This window comes from Drosophila takahashii, chromosome 2L, assembly GCF_030179915.1.
Source record: "Drosophila takahashii strain IR98-3 E-12201 chromosome 2L, DtakHiC1v2, whole genome shotgun sequence".
NCBI classification, from domain to species: domain Eukaryota; kingdom Metazoa; phylum Arthropoda; class Insecta; order Diptera; family Drosophilidae; genus Drosophila; species Drosophila takahashii.
The window spans coordinates 23,953,603-23,973,534 of NC_091678.1; the positions used below are offsets into that span (position 1 = coordinate 23,953,603).

Sequence of the window (19,932 nt, forward strand, 5' to 3'; positions counted from 1 at the left end):
AATGTTTATACATTGAAATTTGTTTTTATAACTTTTTGTCTACAATAAAATTTATTAATTCCAGAAACTAAATTTGTATATAGATATATGTTGTATATAGTTCTGTAATCTGTTTAAATTTCTTTGCTTGACATAAAATAGTTGTTCAATATATGTAGATCAAATATCTTTCGCCCCAGTTCTGTCTGTCTCTCTGTCTTACTTTCTAACACATTGCCCTGTTTACAGCATTTTCGGTCTCACTAATTAATAGATATACATATACATAACTCTACACTAGATACATTATATTCAATTTTGTTGTTTGATTTGGAAGAAAGGGGTCCATTTAGAAACTAAAACTTTATACACATGGTTCAACAGAACGAAATTGGCGCAAGAAAACAATAACTTAGATTACTGATTAGGACTAACAAACTAAACAAGTAAATGGCTTAGTCTAGGAGTAAACTTTAATTATAATAACCAACTAGTTTTGCATAATATCAAAATGAAAACCGCTCACAAAGTTAACACATAAAACACATGGTTTCCTTACACATAATTTGGTTACGTCTGTTACTAAAACTAAACATTAATCAAGCTGAGGATTACAGGATGAGGGATATCCGAGTGGGCTGCTCCTTAATTGTTTGCGGGCGCCGTGCGCAGCTTGGCCCTCATGTTCAGATACTCGGGATTCACGTACTGCCGCTCCTCGGCGTCCTCCTGATCCTGTTTCTGGGCCGCCGCCTCGTGCTTCTGCGCCCGCTCCATGATCACGCGTCCGAGTTCCCCTTTCAGTCCGGGAATCCCGCCGACGATTTCCGCATCCGGCGAATGCTGCTCGGCAGCGGCATGCCGTTCCTTCTGCTTGTCGTAGGCACGTTGCAGTTCCGATTTCTGGTTCAGCACGCTTTTTCCACTACACAAGAATTTAATTATTAAAACATTTATTTTTTGAAGAATACTTACAATAATTCGCTAAACTGTTTCTTTGTATCTGTTTAGAACTGATTTTAAAACCCCCCATCTTTAAAAATTATAAATTTTTATTGGATAAGTTAACTATCCTGAATGTCCTTGACAATTGAGCGAATTATTTACATATTAACACAACTACAACTCACACTCTGGCATTGAACTTGAGCTCCCGATGCAGTTCCTTGCGATCAATGTTCTCCATGCAGGGATTGATGAGCTTCTTGGGCAGGATCAGCCCATCGGAGTCCGTCTGGACGCCAGTGGGCGTGGCCGGCGGGGAGCTGGTCATGGACATCATCGTTCCGGCCGCGTTCTCAGCCTCCGCCAGACTGTGCCTGAAGTCGGTATCTGAAAGATAGATGCAGAGAATTTAACGATTAGTGAATGGATTCGCATTCTTTCCCACTCGGCGACTACAGGGGAAAAAATTTCTAGCTAGTTGATTATGAAAAATGAATTTCCCATGACAATAAAAATGTTTTGTTAAAAACAACCTGTTGTCACAGATCCGAGTAATTACAGAATAACTTCCAACTTTTCTTCCAGTTCATATGATCTTTTTTATTTGATCTCTTCAACTTTTTACAAATCTGATCAAATAATTAATTTGTTCAGTGTACCTCTGGACGATGTCCCCATGTTTGACTGTGCCAAAGTTTAATTGGCACTTGGCCTTCCCCTCACAAATCAGTTCGGGCCTTAACCACCCAACAATGCACACAACAACCGCTCGAGAACCCAAGAAAACCAAACAAAAGACGTCTAAAGCTTCGTTGTCTTGGTCGTTTATTAAGGTTAAATATTTCTCCCCATTCATGTCATTGTCAATTTGTTATTACAAAAAAAGAACAGCATACAACAACAGCTGTAAAACCGTAAAAAAAAATTATGAGAGGCAGAGGAACAGAAACTCGATTCAAGTCAGCGGTAAAGTTCTTTCCGACTATATTCTCCTCGTTCTGGTTCTGCTGTTCTTTTTGTAAATTTCTCACTGAACCGTCACCAGCGATGAACTTCTTTTGTTCACCCATCATATTAACCCACATCGCGGCGAACTAGTTAGTAGCTCGAAGCCCAAAACCTAAACTAGATTAATAGCCGATGATAAGGGACAGAGTGAAAATAAATAAAAAAGAAATAGCGCTGAAGGGGCAATGACATGGCTGAAATGGCTTCGCAGCGGAGATGAAAATCGCAATGAGTTCAGTGGGTACAATTTTTAGCAGAATTTGCTGACTGGTGCACCAGGGAACTGTGCCAAAAAGTCACAATTTATATGGGATTAAATTTGTATAAATCAGGGATAATTTAGGAAATGAAAATGGGAGCATCTTAATAAGTTTGAGCTTAGGCCAAATTTACAATAATTAAACATATGTAGCATTGTTAGATTGTAATCCAAACAATTGAAACTGAAGTAACAAAAAGTGGACCATCGTTTTTAAGCTAAACTTAACAAATAACAAGAGAGAACGCTATAGTCGGGTTGTTGTCCCGACTATCTAATACCCGTCACTCAGCTAAAGGGAGTGCGAACGCTGTGTCGGGTTGGTGTCCCGACTAATAATCGTAACTCAGCTAAAGGGAGTGCGAGGGAGATAGATATATAATTTTTGATTGCGTATAACTTTTTAATGAATTGTCCGATTTGAAAAATGTCTTCTACATTTCGATAGGTATAAATATACACAACAAAATTGCATTTATACTTCTCGGAAATCTTTAAAGATGTGATCGCAGGACCCATTTTAAAATCGTTAGTGGGCGATTGTGGGCGTTAGAGGGGGCGTGGCGCTCGGCTAAAATAAACTTGCGCTGCGTAGAAAGCCAAAGAATATGTGTGGGAAATCTCAACCTTCTAGCTTTTGTAGTTTCTGAGATCTCAGCGTTCATACAGACGGACAGACAGACAGACAGACAGACGGACAGACGGACAGACGGACAGACGGACAGACGGACATGGCTAGATCGACTCGGCTAGTGACCCTGATCAAGAATATATATACTTTATGGGGTCGGAAACGCTTCCTTCTAGCTGTTACATACTTTTGCACGAATCTAGTATACCCTTTTACTCTACGAGTAACGGGTATAAAAAGTATATATAAAATTCCAAATCGCAGAGAGTGGAAATCACTTAAGGGGTTATTTAATTGTTTTCACTTTTATTGAACCATTAACTTTATTTACAAGTCATTCGAACCACATAATATAAATTGGCAAACTAGTTCACACGAGTCTCAACATTTCTTCGAGAGGGTTAACCAACCTTAATTGCCATCTCCGCTCAAAGTTCGCGTTCGACAATCAATCAATCAATTTCATCAGTGGCATTTCAGACAATCCAACTAAATTATGGTTGATTCAATGGAAAAACATTCAAGATTTGTACAACAAAACACCAAATCTCTTGTTGTCCGACTCTAATGGCCATGAAAACGCCGGTCTTCAGTGTTCAACCTCTAACATTCCGAAGCCCTCGGGCAAAATATGACAAAACCAGCTTTATCAGCGACTGCATTATGCTAATCAAGATGTCCCATATGTGGCCCAATCGGAAATCGCATACAAATCCGTTTTGATTGATTTTTCTTTGATTTCAAATAAAAATTTGCATTCGCCGACTCTGAACTCGTAATTTGCATTTACATTTGCAGCGCTGTCTGGTCTGTGTTATTCTGATAGTTTCGCTTGGATTGACCCAATGCAGCCAAGAAAGGGAATGGGAAATTCATGGAGGGAGAATTTAATTTGTGTAGATGTTTTTTAATACCCTTTGCAAGGATAAAGTACAAATTGGTACATGCACTTGTGTTAAGTTATTTTTGGAAAAATAACTAACAAAACCTAAACATAATTATTCAAATAATATAAAGATAATAAAATATTCGGCGATCCCTTAGAAATTGTGTGGGGATTTTTAATCACTAGAAAAGGGCCGTGTAAATCTAAAAAGTGAAAAATCTATATTATCCACTTTCCTTCTAAATTAGAATACCCAAAGTTGCGAGGGTATTTCAATCAGTTCCAGACGGGGCTTCACTTCACTTACGATGTCCATCGTCGTACAACAAGTTTTCACTTGCGCAATCGAGTGGTTCGACTCGCCAGACCCCCTCCTTAACCCCTTCACGGCCCACACTCGGTTAGAAAATTGTGCGCAACTCGCTTCCATGTGGGTTAATAAGTTGCACATGTGCTGTGGGGTTTGGGTGTGAAATTAACGCAAATGAAATAAACGGCGGAGTCTCCATAAGGGACCGGGACCCAGTCGAAGACCCAACCCCGTGGACAGACGACCACTCCACCCAGGCTAATTATATGCAATTTGTTTTCACCGAATGACCGGAGGCGACCCACTCTAAGCCACATATGTACATAAATCAAGACAACACTGGAGTGCATTGTGTACACAATTTATGATATGGCATAGGGCTCTGAATTATTATCAAGAGCGGTCTTCAAACGAAAGTTGTCTGAGAAGACAGTCTATTTATTTAACCGGGTTAAGGGACCAACTAGCCATGACAGCACAGTTAAGGCAAACCATTGTCATGGAGGGTTAACTAGCTCAGATCGTGCGATATGTGTCGCAAAGAGTAAAGGCAATTTTCTGTATCCCAATTCATATGATTCCAAATTGAAATTGCACCGAAAATATGGTTATAACTGTCTAATTATTTTACCATAATAAAGAAAAAATTTAAAGCCCCTTAAAGCTTTCACTTTAAATCCTTTTAGAGTTAAAAATGTCTTTGCATTTTTAAAAACATTTCCAACAAAATGTATTTCAACTAATTTAAACCCCAGACCTTTGAGCTTCTTTCAACCTTATCAGCCATGTGTGATGGCATGTCTTTTCCGAATTTTCTACACTTTTACCCGTGTTCAGTGGCAGTACTTAATCATTTTACACCATCGCCGAAAGCCATGTCGGTGGAAAACCAAAACAAAAAGAAATAGCCACGATTTCACTCACTCTGAGAAGTGTGTACCCCTTTTGTCTGCCTATAAGAATGGCTTGAATAGAGTGATGAATAAATGAACGAATGTGTGAATATATAAGCGAATGAATTATTCACGCGGCAGACTCATCGTCTTGACTCACTTTCAAAGATGGACATGCGGTTCATGATGTTACTGGAGATATTCGACGAGGGTCGCTGCATTTTGGTTATGCTTTTTAGGCTTATGAAAGGGCTATACTAATGTGAACTTTAAGTTTTTGTTAGGAGTTTTATATATTTATTTTTTTGTATTAAACGGCACACTTGAAATTTTTTTTATTTTGTGATTTAATCATTTTTCTGAGCAAAACAATCGAGTGTTGCTGCGTTTGGATTTTTTTTTAAGCAGCTGAGGTGTTGCTGGTGGTAGAAATGCTGCAGTTGGTGGTTAATTGTGGCTCACATCTTACTAGCACAGTCACTTTCGCTTTCCTCGACGTTCTTATCAACGCAACAAACGGCTAAAAACTGCGAGCCGAGAAGGAAAATGCTGGTAACCGGACCCCTGCAATCGATTGCTGCTGCTGCTGCTGCTGCTGATGTTGCTGCCGTTGCTGCTGCTGCAACTTTGTGCAGTGCGACGCCAACACGTAACGCGTTTGGCTCGCTATTTTAGGCTTCCTCATTTGCAGCAGCTAACCAAACACGGCAGGGTTGGAAAACGGGGTTGTGTTTGGGGTTGGGGCTGAAATGGGGTTTTTCTTATGCCGCCGGACTGGCTTATGCAAGCCGAACCAACGACCAAACAACAGCTGACCCAGATATGCATTTCAGCCACGAACAGAACGGAATACTTAGAACGAAACGTAGCCAGCGGTGAACTAAAGCCAAAACGGATTAAATCCTTCAAAAAGTGAAAGCTCTTTGTTCTCAATCAAAAACCCCAAACCCCCGAATGCCATCACACAGCTCGTATGAGCCCCTATATCATGAAACTGAAACTAAATAGTACTGACCTAGTCGAAATTTTAAATGCTCTGTTTAATTTTTGAAGCTCTCAAAAGTGAACTTCCAACCTTTTTTTTATAATGTATTCTTTTAGTTATTAAATTTATTTTTTAATATTTTTTTAAGTTTCCAAAAAAACTATAGAACCAATACTGTTAAAATAGTTAACAAACGTGTAAAAATTAATACAATCTTTAAAAACTTAAAGTCAGGAACACAAATACAATTGACTGCAAAGCCGAGCTCTGATTTATGATACCCTCATTTTTAGCGCATTATGTCAGCTGACACAAGGATGTTGCATGTTGGATGTGGCATTTGGCACTGGCAGCTGGGGGCGGCAGCCTTGACCCGACGCTACCGCCCGTCTGCATAAAGGACACACGTGTGCAGGATAACAAAGCCCCGAAAAGGGAGGATGAAGTGGGTGGGCAAGGGGCTGGGTTCGGCCTCCTACTGACTGAAGCTTTCCGGAAGCTTCACTCTCTCGTTCTCTTTCTCTTTCTGTATATCCATCTCTCGGGGACTTTGTAGGAGCATCGGCAGCCTCCTCCTGGGGAAGAAAATGGAAAATCGACAGCCAAAGGCGAGCGTTTTCCAGCTTCCGTTTCCTGGCCGCCTGGTGCTAATTGGCTCCATGGAGAAAATGGCCGCTCCACACACAACACAAACAATGCTGCGGCCCCGTAGACCCTTTTGCCGCATTTTCCGACCCCTTCGCAAGATGGAAGTCTAAGACATGGACCAACTTCTTGGACGGCAGACAATCCAGGAAAAATAAAAAAAGGGACCTTCGGCAGGGGAAGTTGCAGCCACTCCAGTATTTCTCCAGTCGCACAAAAAGGGGAGCATGTTTCTTTGGTGGTCGGGTTGTTGAATGGGTGGGGAGGTGATGGGGCCAAAGGGGCGGAACCGGGAGCCCGCCATTGAGCAACTCTAACTCAAATACTCCGCCTCAAATCAACCGGCGAGCAGCAAAAGCCGCAAGCTGGATGGCCGACAGGAGCAACAGGAGTCGCCAAACAGGAGCTATGACGTCAGCAACAGGATAGGACAGAGACAGCGACAGTGCGAGCGAGAGCACCATGCAGGAGTGGGAACTAGCTGGTGAAAGCTGCCTGCACAGCGAGAAAAGTATTCAACGATTGTGCTTAGATCCATTTTGTATTCCTCAAAAGAAGTTACAAATAATTTTAAAGAAATTTCTTTTGGTAGCAACCTAAAATAAGAGGTATAATAAAATATACTTTTCTTTATAGGTTATACATAGTACATTATCCTCTTTTGGATGTGCATATTTTAAATATTTACCCTATTTTTTAAAGACTTTTTAACTTTTTCTTAAAATTTCTTCAGGTGCTTGAAGCTTTTTGTTGTCTTAGGAGCTTTTGTCAACCCAACAAGCTCGGCATTTTGTCTCTCTTTCTAGCTCTGCACACCTTCTCCTTCTGTGATGTCATATATTCATCGACCCTTGGGGAACCCTCGTTCTATCTCCCTCGCTCCCGCCTGGGGTCTGTGCGAAAAACATCAATAAATAGATTTCCCTGATTTTTCAACAGGATAGCAGAAATGGCAGCAAATGTCAGCAAACCAACAATCACAAGTCTCTAACAAAAAGCCACCCAAGCCTCCCCCTAATTCCCCTTAGCACCCTGATGCATAAATATTCGCCCATAGCCATTAAAGCTTTGGGTATTGTATTTCTACCAGGGGGGCTCGTCGTTTGTCTTTCCATAGATGGTTGTGGACTAATCAGCTGTGCGTGTAGTCAGGGGTTAAGAGGTTGCCTCGGTAATTTCAACAGGAGTTTTTCATACTTCGTGTTGGGCACAACGAAAAAATTGGGGTTGGTTCTATCTATTTGTTTACCACAAAGTGAGTGTGTTTGCCTGCTGTAAATATTTAGACAACCAGGCCAGGAATAACAGAAATAGAAACAGGCCAAAACAGTTCAATAAATAAACCAGCCAACTTGTGTTTTGGCTAAAAGCAAATTTGTGTATGATGAGGATTTTTTGCTAAAAGTTCTTATGCCCCTCAACTGGATTTAAATCACTTTTAAATGGGTTGAAGAATAGTCGAGCTATAACGGTTTATCGCTAACCGAAGTATGGAAAGTTTTTGCTCAAATTTACAATTTTCTTTTGTGTCCAGACTTAGTTGGTAGAAACTTAAAGGACCATGTTTTTGTAGCTATTGGCTTAAAGAACTTATATGACCTCATTGAAATCAGAAATATGCAGGTTTTAGATACTCTATATATATTTATAAAATATTTATATATATAAATGAATCCTGATTAATATACCATATCTAGATCATCCTAGGATTTATTTTTATTTAAGTAGACATACTCGTATTTATTTTTATTACATTTGTTTTAATACTTTACCATAATCCTGACGTGCCTTTTGTAATCCATCCCACTTTGGAACCTTCATGAAACGTAATTAGTGGGTACTTGCTCAGCAAAACAAACCCCATAGCTTTCGGCTCGTTAAAGGCGCGTGTTAGTCATAGAAATTGTATATTTACTATTTATTTGTGTTTGGCACATTGACTTGTGTTTGTCTACCAACAAACAGCACGCAAGGCTATTTCTATTAACTAACCGACACCACCCCCATTTCTTTTGAAGTTCCCGTTTCCACAAACCCCTATTTCCCCTACATTTGTTAAACCTATTTCTTTTTCCTTTAATTTTAATGGCGTGTCAGAATTTATTGGCCACGTTTAGTCGGCCGTTTGAGACCCACGCCCATCGCTAATTATCCGGCAGGTGAGTCATGAAATTAGCTAATCTGGCACGCCCCCCATCGCCATCGCCTACTGTTTTTGTGGTCAATCACCCAGTGGGAGATGCAACCACAGGAAGTCGTCCAAGTGGCCGAAGGCATTCGGCAATGTAAGTCAGTCATTCCCCAGCTGCAAAGTGGCTTACCGGCTTTCACCTGCCCCGCCCCCTCCACCTGGCCGCCCCTCACAAAAGTGTCCGCATCAGTCACTCATTCAGTCATTCATTCACTCGCAGCCACTAATTTTCCGCGTCGACATCGTTTGTCGTCTTGCACGCGCTTTTAATAACAATTTTCAGTTTAATTTCTTGCATTTTGTTTCTCTTTTTTTTGTATTTTTGGCTAAGCGGCTTGACAAGTGGACATAAATAAAAAATAAAAGAAACCGGTCAGAGCCCAGTCAAAGTCCACAAACCGAAAACAGTTGGCATTGCGCAATGGGAAAGCCTCGAAAAATAAAACCTGGCAACGGGACTCAAAATGGTTACCGGGAATCAGGGGAGCTTTGTGGAAAAACTCCCTGACAAACTCGCTGAAAACTGACCTTTCCTTGGAACTCATTCTGGCCCCAACCCGCTAACAATTCCGAGAAATTGGAACCCAGGCATTAAATGCATTTCTAAATCTAAACAACGATTTGCTCTATAAACAAAAGCAAGATCAACTCAGCAGCCCCACACATGTGGCATTCCAAATTCAACATTCCGCATAAACAATAACACACACAATTCGACCGACCCCACACCACAGTCAGAATTTTTTGAACAATAAACAGAAAATTTGCTTTTGCCGCGAGTCGGAAACATTTATAGTTCGAACAACTAGAAATAAATATTATAAAGGATTCGAATGCAAATCACCTTAGAAAAAGTATTATTCAAAAAACTATCTTAGGTTGGTTTTTAAACCTTATAAATATTATAGCCCAAGTTATTAGATAATTATAGCTAAATTACTACCAGCATTTTATGCTGCATTATATTTTGGATTTCTAATCTTAATGATAAAATGTTGAATTTTGGATTGATAAAGATTCATTTGCAATTAGGACAATAATGAATGTTATTGTATTTCTATATAACAGCATACCCCCTATCTCAAGATCACTGGGTACTAAAGAAGGGGGGCGCTGAGCGAGTCCATTAAAAGAATTTCGTAATCGAAATCCCGCATCGAGCCAATCAAGCTAAAAATTCTGAACCCATAGCCATGCGGGTGCAAAACGCTTATCAGCCGGAATAATAATAGCTTGGACAACAACGAAAACCACATGAAATAAATTTAATAAACATTTTTATGATTGCTCTTCATTTCAGTGCTTTTTGTTTTCAAGGCTTTATGGAAATTTGTTACTTTTTGATGTGGCTAAATAATCTCAAGTTCTTTTGGGAGAAAAGCGATTATATTTAGGCAAATATTTGACCATGAACGAGCATTAAACGCAGACGTCAGTTTAGATAAGAAGTTCTCGTTATCTGTGCAATTTAAGAAATCATAAAAGGGTATAGCCATATGGTAAATGTTGAAAACTGTAAAAAACTTTAATGACTTTAGGGCGTAAAACTTTTAGCTGTTCTGTGTAAATACCATTAGATTTTATGCTTCCTTTTGCGAATGGAATGTTGAAAGTTTATTTGTGTATTTTATTGATGCTAAATAAAGAAAATAAAAAATAAATTCTTGGCGAAACACTTCGACATTTGTTTATTGTACATTCTTGATCTATTCGAAATATATAAAAATTTCGAAAAAATAAAAACTAGTTAGCCGACTTAAACTAGTAAGTATAATCCACATTTGAATTACAAAAGAATAAAAAAAAGAAAAATATTTTTAAAAATAATTGACGGAAAATTTAATTATTGAAAAAATCATTAATTAAGTTCAATAAATAATTTCGGTTGTTAACTACCTATTAAACTTTAGTATAAGGAAATATTATTCTTTGCTTTGGCAACACCGGTATAAATAAATCTATACCTCATCCAAATCCATCTGAATCTCTGAATAATATTCTTTAAATAACTTAAGTATCATGCCTGCTGATTTCATTCCTTACGTATTCCGTCCAAAATCAGATCTTCGTATGAACACGATTATGGCTGCATTTATGACATAATTTGAGGGTCATTAAAGTCTAATACTTCGGCTGCCGTTTATCGAAATGGGTCACAAATGCGATTAGTTAATATTCAATCGACACAATCGGCACCCCACCTCCTGGAAAATATTTTTCCATACAGCGGCGGCGACTTAACAAGATATGACTTTAAATCATAATGCGTGTAAATGAGCATTACAGCAAAATGGCCTTGACAAGCCGAAAAACCAGTAACAACAATGGCCAAAACAACAAACATCAAATTAGCCAATCAAAGCAGAAAAAACATAAACATTTCACGCGCTCGCAGACAGTAATAATCATTTCCAGCGACTTAAAAAAGAGTTTAAATAATTTTATATAAGCACCAGACGCTGAAGAAATTGTTGCACTTAACGAATAAAAATCTGTGCCTTACGAACCGGCTTAAAAAAAAAGCTTAAAACAATTAAAAGCGCTAAAAAGCATTCCGAGCCTTTCACTCTTTTTTTACACTCGCTTATCTTCCATGACCAAGCGAAATCATTTGCCTAGCCGAACTCGTAAAAAATCCTCAATTGAAATTTTTTATTATTTGATAACTCCATTAAGTCCCCGACAACAACAAATCAATCAGTTGCGGAAACGGAACAAACTGCGCGAAACGAAAGAAATCAAATGGAACCAATCAAAGGAAAGTAAAACAAATTTGCATAAGTAAAATTAATCAAAGAAGATTTATTGAGGAAACTATAGATGTAATGTAGTTTTATGACTTGATTGAGATCAAAACAACCCGAGATTGTGCGTGTGTAATAAAATAATATCATTAAAAGTATAAAAGGTGTGATATTTAAATGATATACACGTACGTAAATATCATAAAATCATAATGTCCAAAATAATAAAGTAAAAGGGTTTCTTAAATAAAGTAATAATATAAAGGAGATGTAAAATAATATGTGTCAGCCAATATTATGGAATGAATATGAATATTATGAAAATATTTTAATTATGGTGGAATATTGTAATAAATATTTCCCATTAAACCCAGCCGCTGACGTCACCCTTAGGGATTCCAAAGAAATTACAATTACTTATCGTTATTTCTCTGTTTTTTCTTGTTCTCATATCATTTGCTTTTCTCTCTTTAAGTCTCTCTTTTGGTGTTTTTACTTATTTTTGATATTTTGCTCTTTTTTCGAACCGCATGCAACAAGTTTCTTACATTGAAATATCAAAAATGTTCACAGGAAACCATCAAAATGCGCAGCGCGAAGTTGAAAATCGAATAGGTCTCTTTCTCTCTCTCTTTCTTCCTTTGGATATATCTCTTTCTCAAGTGGGTGGGTGTTTTGGGGTGTTGTGTTCATATATTGCCCTCTGCTCTCTGCTCTTTTCTCCGCACTTTTTCCCATTTTCTCCACTTTTGCGCTGCCTATAAAGGGCCTCGCGTCATTGCACATCGTGTGCTTGTTTTTGTTATTGCAAAAATAGGGGGCTTTGGGTTGTGGGTGGTAGAAAATCAACACACACACGCGCACAAAAGAAAATAAAAGATGTACCCCAATTTTGGAGATGGGGAAAATGCGTCACGGGGTTGCCAATGGCAGGGAGCCAAACAAATGTAAGGAAAATCATTGGGGGTGGCTTCTAAACAGTGGGGCATGGAAAATTATCCACAGCTGTTAATGCAATTATCACCCCACAGAAGAGCTCAGTGTGCGATGAATTGCAGTAAACTGTCAATTACGCCTGTTACATAATTTAATTTTCCCATAAACGAGCAAATGGAAATTTGAATGAAATGTTATGCAATTGCACTTCCCGTTTTTTTCATAACAAATTAAAATTTACGAATTTGTCTAGTTAAATTGGGAAGCGCATCTAGAAATTTCAAAATGTAAATTACTAAACATAAATATTTATACCCGTTACTCGTAGAGTAAAAGGGTATACTAGATTCGTGCAAAAGTATGTAACATCTAGAAGGAAGCGTTTCCGACCCCATAAAGTATATATATTCTTGATCAGGGTCACTAGCCGAGTCGATCTAGCCATGTCCGTCTGTCCGTCTGTCCGTCTGTATGAACGCTGAGATCTCAGAAACTACAAAAGCTAGAAGATTGAGATTTCCCACACATATTCTTTGGCTTCCTACGCAGCGCAAGTTTATTTTAGCCGAGCGCCACGCCCCCTCTAACGCCCACAATCGCCCACTAACGATTTTAAAATGCGTCCTGCGCCCACATCTTTAAAGATTTCCGAGAAGTATAAATGAAATTTTGTTGTGTATATTTATACCTATCGAAATGTAGAAGACATTTTTCAAATCGGACCATTCATTAAAAAGTTATACGCTTTATAAATTGTCAACATATATCTATCTCCCTCGCACTCCCTTTAGCTGAGTTACGATTATTAGTCGGGACACCAACCCGACACAGCGTTCTCTCTTGTTTTTAGTTATAAAGGGGTGAACAATTTGTTTTCAAATATTCTTGAATAGTTTAACTGTTAGTCGACCGAACCGAGTTGACGATAAGAATTATTCATGGATTACTCATTAAAGCTGGGTGCAGAAAATGAATAATTCTAAAATAAATGTACATATTTAAATTTAAACACTGTTGTCTATATTTTGAAATATAACAAGTGTTCATTTGATGTAAGCTGTCTGTAGCATTTAACTTGCAACTTAAAAACATTGTTAATTGGCTAACCCACAAAATCATCAAAGGGTAACCATAGATCGACCTTGAAGATAGCCACTGTAGGTGGTGTAACCAATTTCCATATTCAATGCGATTCGGCACACTGTGACTGCGACTTACACTGCGACTGCGACTGTGACTGATGACGAGATCGCCATAAACTATGGGCCACAAAATGCGATGAAGATGGTGGAAAAACAAGACGATTCGACTGTCGACGGCTTGCCGCGGTTGAAAAGTCAAAGTCAAATCCAAGACATAATACAATAAAACAATACGACTACAAGAAACAAGAGCAACAACGCCGGACGAACAATAATGGCAGAAAGGAAAACAAGTTTTCACTTTTTATATTTTTGAGTTACTCGGGTTCGGGTTGCCCCTCCTCAATGGTGGGGGTTTTCATTTCCAAACGCGATTCAATTGCAGTTGTTTGCTGCCTTCGTTGTTGTAGTTGTTGGTTATCGCTTGGGCAAATTGTGGCCATAATGATGAATTGCATAAGCCGGAATCGTAATTATAATCAGTGACTACGACCGCTTCAGTTGCTCATCCGCTTTTGGTCATACAGTCCAACTTCCCCAAGTCGAATATTAAAGTCTTGGCTCAAGGTTTAAAACTCCCAATGGGTTGTTTTGCCAGAAAAATTATGGGTGTTATGTTAAAAAAATTTATAGAAAACAAGAGAGAACGCTATAGTCGGGTTGGTGTCCCGACTATCTAATACTTTTTTAATAGCTTTTATAGTTTCCGGACATGGCTATATCGACTCGGCTAGTGACCCTGATCAAGAATATATATACTTTACAGGGTCGGAAACGCTTCCTTCTCCCTGTTACATACTTTTGCACGAATACAATATACCCTTTTAGTCTACGAGTAACGGGTATAAAAATCAGTTTATATATAGAAAACATCCTGTGACTAGAGTTGTTTAGATCACAACAAAAATCGGTTTGATACAGCCAAGCTTCCCTGTGATTGCCTTGATCAGTCCAAAACCTGATCTTATCTCTGGCTCCCCTCTTTCTTTGCAGATTTTTGCAGGAGCTGTGGCTCTTTTCGGGCGGCCAGCTTATCAGGCTCGCGAATTACGCGCATTAAAAAATCTCCACGCAAAACATGACCATATAAGGAGTCGCTTGGCAACCGAAAAAAAACAAAAACATGAAAAAACGTACACAAATGGCTATTTTTGTGGCCTGGCAAAGCAACAACACAAAGTGCGATGATTACGTATCAAGCACATGGTCGTCGACGCCCCTCCTTAATTGCACCCTCCGCCATACAATTATTGCCCCACCCCCAACAGTCAAAAAAGTTTTCATTCATCCACACAGCGCCTGATTGCTCCTATTTTACCCTATATGTTAAGGGGATATATCTACTGATTCGCTCGTTTTGCCAAAGATCTTGCTACATGCTAACAACCTTTGCTCATCTAATCTTTATCAATATGATAAGATAAATAGGTTATCTCTTTCTTTCAGATAACACTGAGGGTGAAACAATGGAATTTAAAATCACTAAAGATTTAGATATTAACGGAATTTGTTTATTTGTGTTTTTAGAACATTTTATTAAGAGTATTTACATAGCTGGTTCAACCCAATTCCCCCGTTCTTTTTGACTTTGATAGCTTGGTTGTGTGGCCTTGCTGCCTACTTTTTTGTATTGCCTTTTTTTTGCAAATCTAATCCAAATGGGAAGCGAATAACCAGAAATGGGAATGAGCTTTCAATTGGCTTTTACATGCATGTTATGCTATGTAGTTGACCTAATCGTAATTTGAGCAAACAAATGTAAAGCGCAAAAAAGAATTATCCGCTACAATGGCGATAAATATAGAGCTCGTTTTTTTCAGTCATTGTGCATGGCCATGAATTTAATTTTATTATGTATGTGAGTACATAAAATAAGCTTAATCAGTTAAATGGTATTATAAGCAGAATTATAAAATTCTTAAAGAGCATCTGTGCAGATTTTAAATATTCAACATCTGCTGAAACTGGCGAATCCTCCGAAATGGCTCACTTCATTTGAAAATTTTGATGTGTCAGGGGCTTTAGATGGTCCATCAATCAAGCCAAGATTAATAGCTTGCAATCGCGGTTAATATTTTTTGTTTTGGTTAGGTGTCTGAGCTCATCAGTGACAATTTATCAATCATTAACCCAACCCAAATGGGCAACCATGTGATGAGGACGAGGGTTAATAATGCAAAGAGGACAACAAAATAACCAGTAATTAGAAATTCATAGATAAAAATCAAGTGAAATATGAAGCCCCATATGTACTCATGTACATATGTGTAATTTAAACATATAAGTATATTTATGTATAGCCACTGAGGAAATGAGAGAGCGGGACGGAAAAAGGGGTCCACAAGGGCCTGGGATCCACTCACCATTCTCCCCACGCGAGTGAGTGAGACAGTACCCTTGGACATGCTAATCACGAACACAACGAAACGATATGAACAAAACAAAACCGAAAAAGAACGAGAGAAACCCACAAATAAAACCCGATTCGACCAAATACGCTGCCTGCTGCTGAAGTTCCTCGGCGCCTGTTCAAATAAGTTTCAAATTTTGACAAATAAAACCATGGTTTTGTAATTTACGAGCATTCCGAGCTATTTTCATAATGATTGAGCGCGAGTTGAGTGGAGTGTTTGCCGTTCTTGATTCCCGGGTTCTAGAGTTCTCGAGTTCCCGACTTCTCGGGTCCCAGTTCCCAGGGGAGTTAAAATGGGAAAAAACGAAATAAGGACCTCTCCATGTCTCTTATTTATTCTGCATCTCTTTCTATCTCCAGCCTCACGAGCCGTGCAATAAAACGGGATTATGTACGAGTGTGTTTTCGGTGTCTACTGTTTGTTTGTATACGTCCCGATACAGGGGAAATTCCCTAAGTTAAATTGGGAATTTATTTAATTTCGAATGAATAACTCATGACTAAATGACTGAGGCAAAACTTTTTGAGATCCTGATTCAGAAAATAATAACTTTAGAAATTATATTCAAATTTTGGAAATACCGTTTTTAAAATTGGACTTTTATTATTTGTGTTTTAAAATATTATTATATTTTGTATTTAATACAAAAGTGGCTATCTGGAATGCAATGATAAGTTAGATCTAAAGGTATTAGTTTAAATAACCTTTAAAATTTCAATTTTCTTCAGTCCCAAGTTCAACTATGAGAAGTTCTACTGTAGGTAGGGATCCCTTTTTTACCAGTTGGTAGGGAGGTCGGTGGTTAGGAACTTGCCCCGAGTGCAGGCTGGAAGGGGTGGTCGTTGTTGGTGCCTAAAGAAGCTGCAGCCGACGGACGGAATGTGTCTAGACGTTTGATTACCGGGACAGACGCAGACGCAGATGCCGCGAGGTCGTGGCACAGTGGACTTAAACCGGGCTCTAATCGTAATTGCCCCCGATTTTGTATGCCACTTTATTGGTTTTTCGGGCTTGGCTTTACTTATGTCTCGAACTGACATAAAGTGTTTGCTTATCAGCTTTTTTCCGTTCCCAGGCGGTCATTGTTATTTTGTCTTTTGGTCTCGTCACCAATGACACAGTGGTGTGAAATGAAGATAATGGGATAAGTGCGAAAATGGGTGGGTAATTAGGCTGGGAATTTATGGCAGCACGTCCGAAGATGATTGGACAATGCAAAGATAATACATATTAATGTGATTCGAGATAGCTAAGAATCTGGTTTGCATTTCTTAAAAATACCAAACCAAACTGGTTTTTTGAAACAAAAGTAAACAATGCAAAAAAGCAAAGCAAATAACGACCACGAATGTTTTGAAAAGGAATTTGTATTCGTATTTATAAAAAGTCTTATGACCTTCGGTATAATTGGGATAAAATAAATATAACACGTCAGGACAATGTTTTGAAAAACAATATTTTTCATTGTAAAATATTCATAGAAGACCGTGAAATAACCCCTGTTACGGATCATTAAGTTACAGGAGTCTAGAGTTCTGTTCAGTAGTCACTTAATATGTTATATCCGGTTTATAGCGTTAAAGAACAAAGATTATTAGAAAACAAGGATCTACGGTAACCAATCCGGTTTTGGGATTACGCCATCAAGCCGGTTTGTGAGCCCGGTTCAGGTCCAAATGCTCAAATCGCATTCCTGAATTCGCCACACACTATCGGTTTTGGGTTCTCGATTCTCAAGGTAACTCGATGCTGCCCAATTCCCGTGACAGGAAAGAAGGCACGTAATCTTGTTCAGGGTTGTTGGCAATCGGAATCTGGCTCTTTTCTACCTGACTACATTCGACATTTGCGCATATTATTCGAATCGCCAGTTTTTTCCCCATTTCGTCACAGTGCATTAATCAGCTTTGTGTTACCCTTTGTTTTATTGTGCACATTTCAAATCACATATTACACCACGGATAAAAATATATTTCAATTGCTCAATTCACCAGGGATTGCAAATAGTAATCAAGGGGGTTGTTTAAAAAAGGGGTTTTGATATTCATAAGTTCTATGAATAAATAAATTATTTTAAATGCATTTGAGTTTCGGTGAATCAAATAATGTTTTTTATGAACTTTTGCATGGTGTTATTAATATCAAACATAAACCATAAATTTTGGTATTTTTCAGGGATTGCAATTCTTTGACCCATGACAACCACTGTGCCTCAAAAATCAAGGACTCTCGATGGTTGAGCTAAATTTTGTGCACATTTGCGGGTTACTTTTGCACAAAGGTCAAAGAGGCGCAAATCAAAAGCGGAGCCATTGAACGGGGGCCTTGACTTTTGCACTTTTGCCAAATGTTTTTTATTTAGCAGGACATTCGGCAAAGCGGACGGAGGACAAACATGCGAAAAAAAAGATGAAGCGAAATACCGAAAGACATGTAAACTCACCACGAATGCCACAAGAGCCTGCTCAAAAGTGTGGTGAAGTCCCGTCGGAGGGTTGGGGGTGGTGGCGATGGAGATGGAGGTGAAGGTGGATAAACTGGAATTTCTGCCTCTCGACGATGTTTTGATTTTTCGCTATCTCTCTCTTTCGCTCAGCTGCTTCTGCTTTTTCGGTTTGTTTATGTGTAATCCTTTTGTTTCTTTCGCTTTTGGCGCGCAATTTGGTGTTGTTATTGTTTTTGTTGTTGCTTCTGGGCAATTTGCAATGCAATTTTTCAACACACGCGAAACCGTTTTGTTGTTGCCTCTGTTATTGTTGCGCTGGCCGTGTGATTGCGGTTACAGTTTTTGTTGTTGCTAGTTGCTTGTATCTTTTGCAATTTTTTTTCACAATTTGCATTTCACGTTTTTTTGCAGCAGCTTCGACGACTTTGACTTTGTTGGAAAATCAGACACACACAAACACACTAACGAACCGAAAACAACAACAAAACAATCCGAGGAAGCTGCTGGCGTCTTTTTCTCTTTGATTTTTTTCCCAAGATTACGACTCCGATTTTACTGCCTGATTTATTGTGGTTGCGCGACTCTATCGTTATTTCCGCCGCCAGTCATTTGAGAACAAAATTATCGACCGGACGATAAGTTTACATTAATTCATCCTCACATAAACATTTGCTTTTTAGTAAACCAAATATCATTTCGTGTTATTTAGCGCGATTAATCGGTTTCCGATGTTTGTCCGTGTTTTACTCGTTTTTTCTTTCGCTCGAAAAATTACGGATTGCGTTGTGTGCTGTTGCTTTTATAGATTTTCTTCAATGTTGCCAGCAACATGTTGTGAAACAAAATATGTTGAAGCAGCATTTTTGGTATTCTTAGTATATTTGGTATTTTTGAGTCTCAGTGTTGTGTTTTCCATATATCTAGCTATTTATAGCTATCGAATTTATTTTAAAGGAATGTATAGATTTGACTAACAGTTTAATATTGTAGAGTTTTCATTTACATTTGTAAATACAACTAAAATAAATAAAGCTATTTTTCTCACCATTTAAAATTGTAGATTTTTCCTTGTAAAATTTTATTTTACGTTCTAGCTTTGCACAATGCATTGCAATGGTTATAAAGGCTCCATAAATTTCCAATTTCTGCCATTTCCAAAAACACTAAAGAAACATGTTCAAGTGTAAAAAAAACCTTGATGATTTAAAAGCTTTTAAGCAAAATAAATAAAATTAGCTAGCTTTATAGTCTAGGTATTCATTAAACTGTTGAATTTTGGTCAGCTGTTAATAAGCTGTCCCATACAAAGTCAACTTTCACAAATTTTAGCCAGTCAACAGTATTACTAGTACGCATTATTTACTTTAAAATCAATTCAGAAAGCATATTTGTAGTTCCTATTACTTTGGTAACAATTTTAAACAGTAAATAATAATAAAAAAGAAAATGTTTTTTGTTTTAGGTTTCGTGAAACTTTTCAATAATGTACAGCTGTTTGAAAATTCCGAAGGAACCATT

General features: G+C 38.3%; 1 protein-coding gene across 2 annotated transcripts; it reads right to left on the reverse strand.

Moving 5' to 3' along the window:
* Nucleotides 1-4: 4 nt before the first annotated feature.
* On the reverse strand, nucleotides 5-19,194 carry LOC108062990 (protein FAM107B). Of its 2 annotated transcripts, none has more exons than XM_017149900.3 (3): nucleotides 18,412-19,194; nucleotides 1,110-1,311; nucleotides 5-904 (listed from the first exon to the last, which is right to left on the reverse strand). In XM_017149900.3, exons 2-3 carry the CDS (start codon nucleotides 1,259-1,261, stop codon nucleotides 625-627), a joined length of 432 nt encoding a protein of 143 aa, XP_017005389.1. In that variant the 5' UTR covers nucleotides 1,262-1,311; nucleotides 18,412-19,194; the 3' UTR covers nucleotides 5-624. The 2 variants fall into 2 exon arrangements, with proteins under 2 accessions (XP_017005389.1, XP_017005388.1); XM_017149899.3 differs by lacking the exon at nucleotides 18,412-19,194 and adding an exon at nucleotides 5,072-5,276.
* Nucleotides 19,195-19,932: the final 738 nt, after the last annotated feature.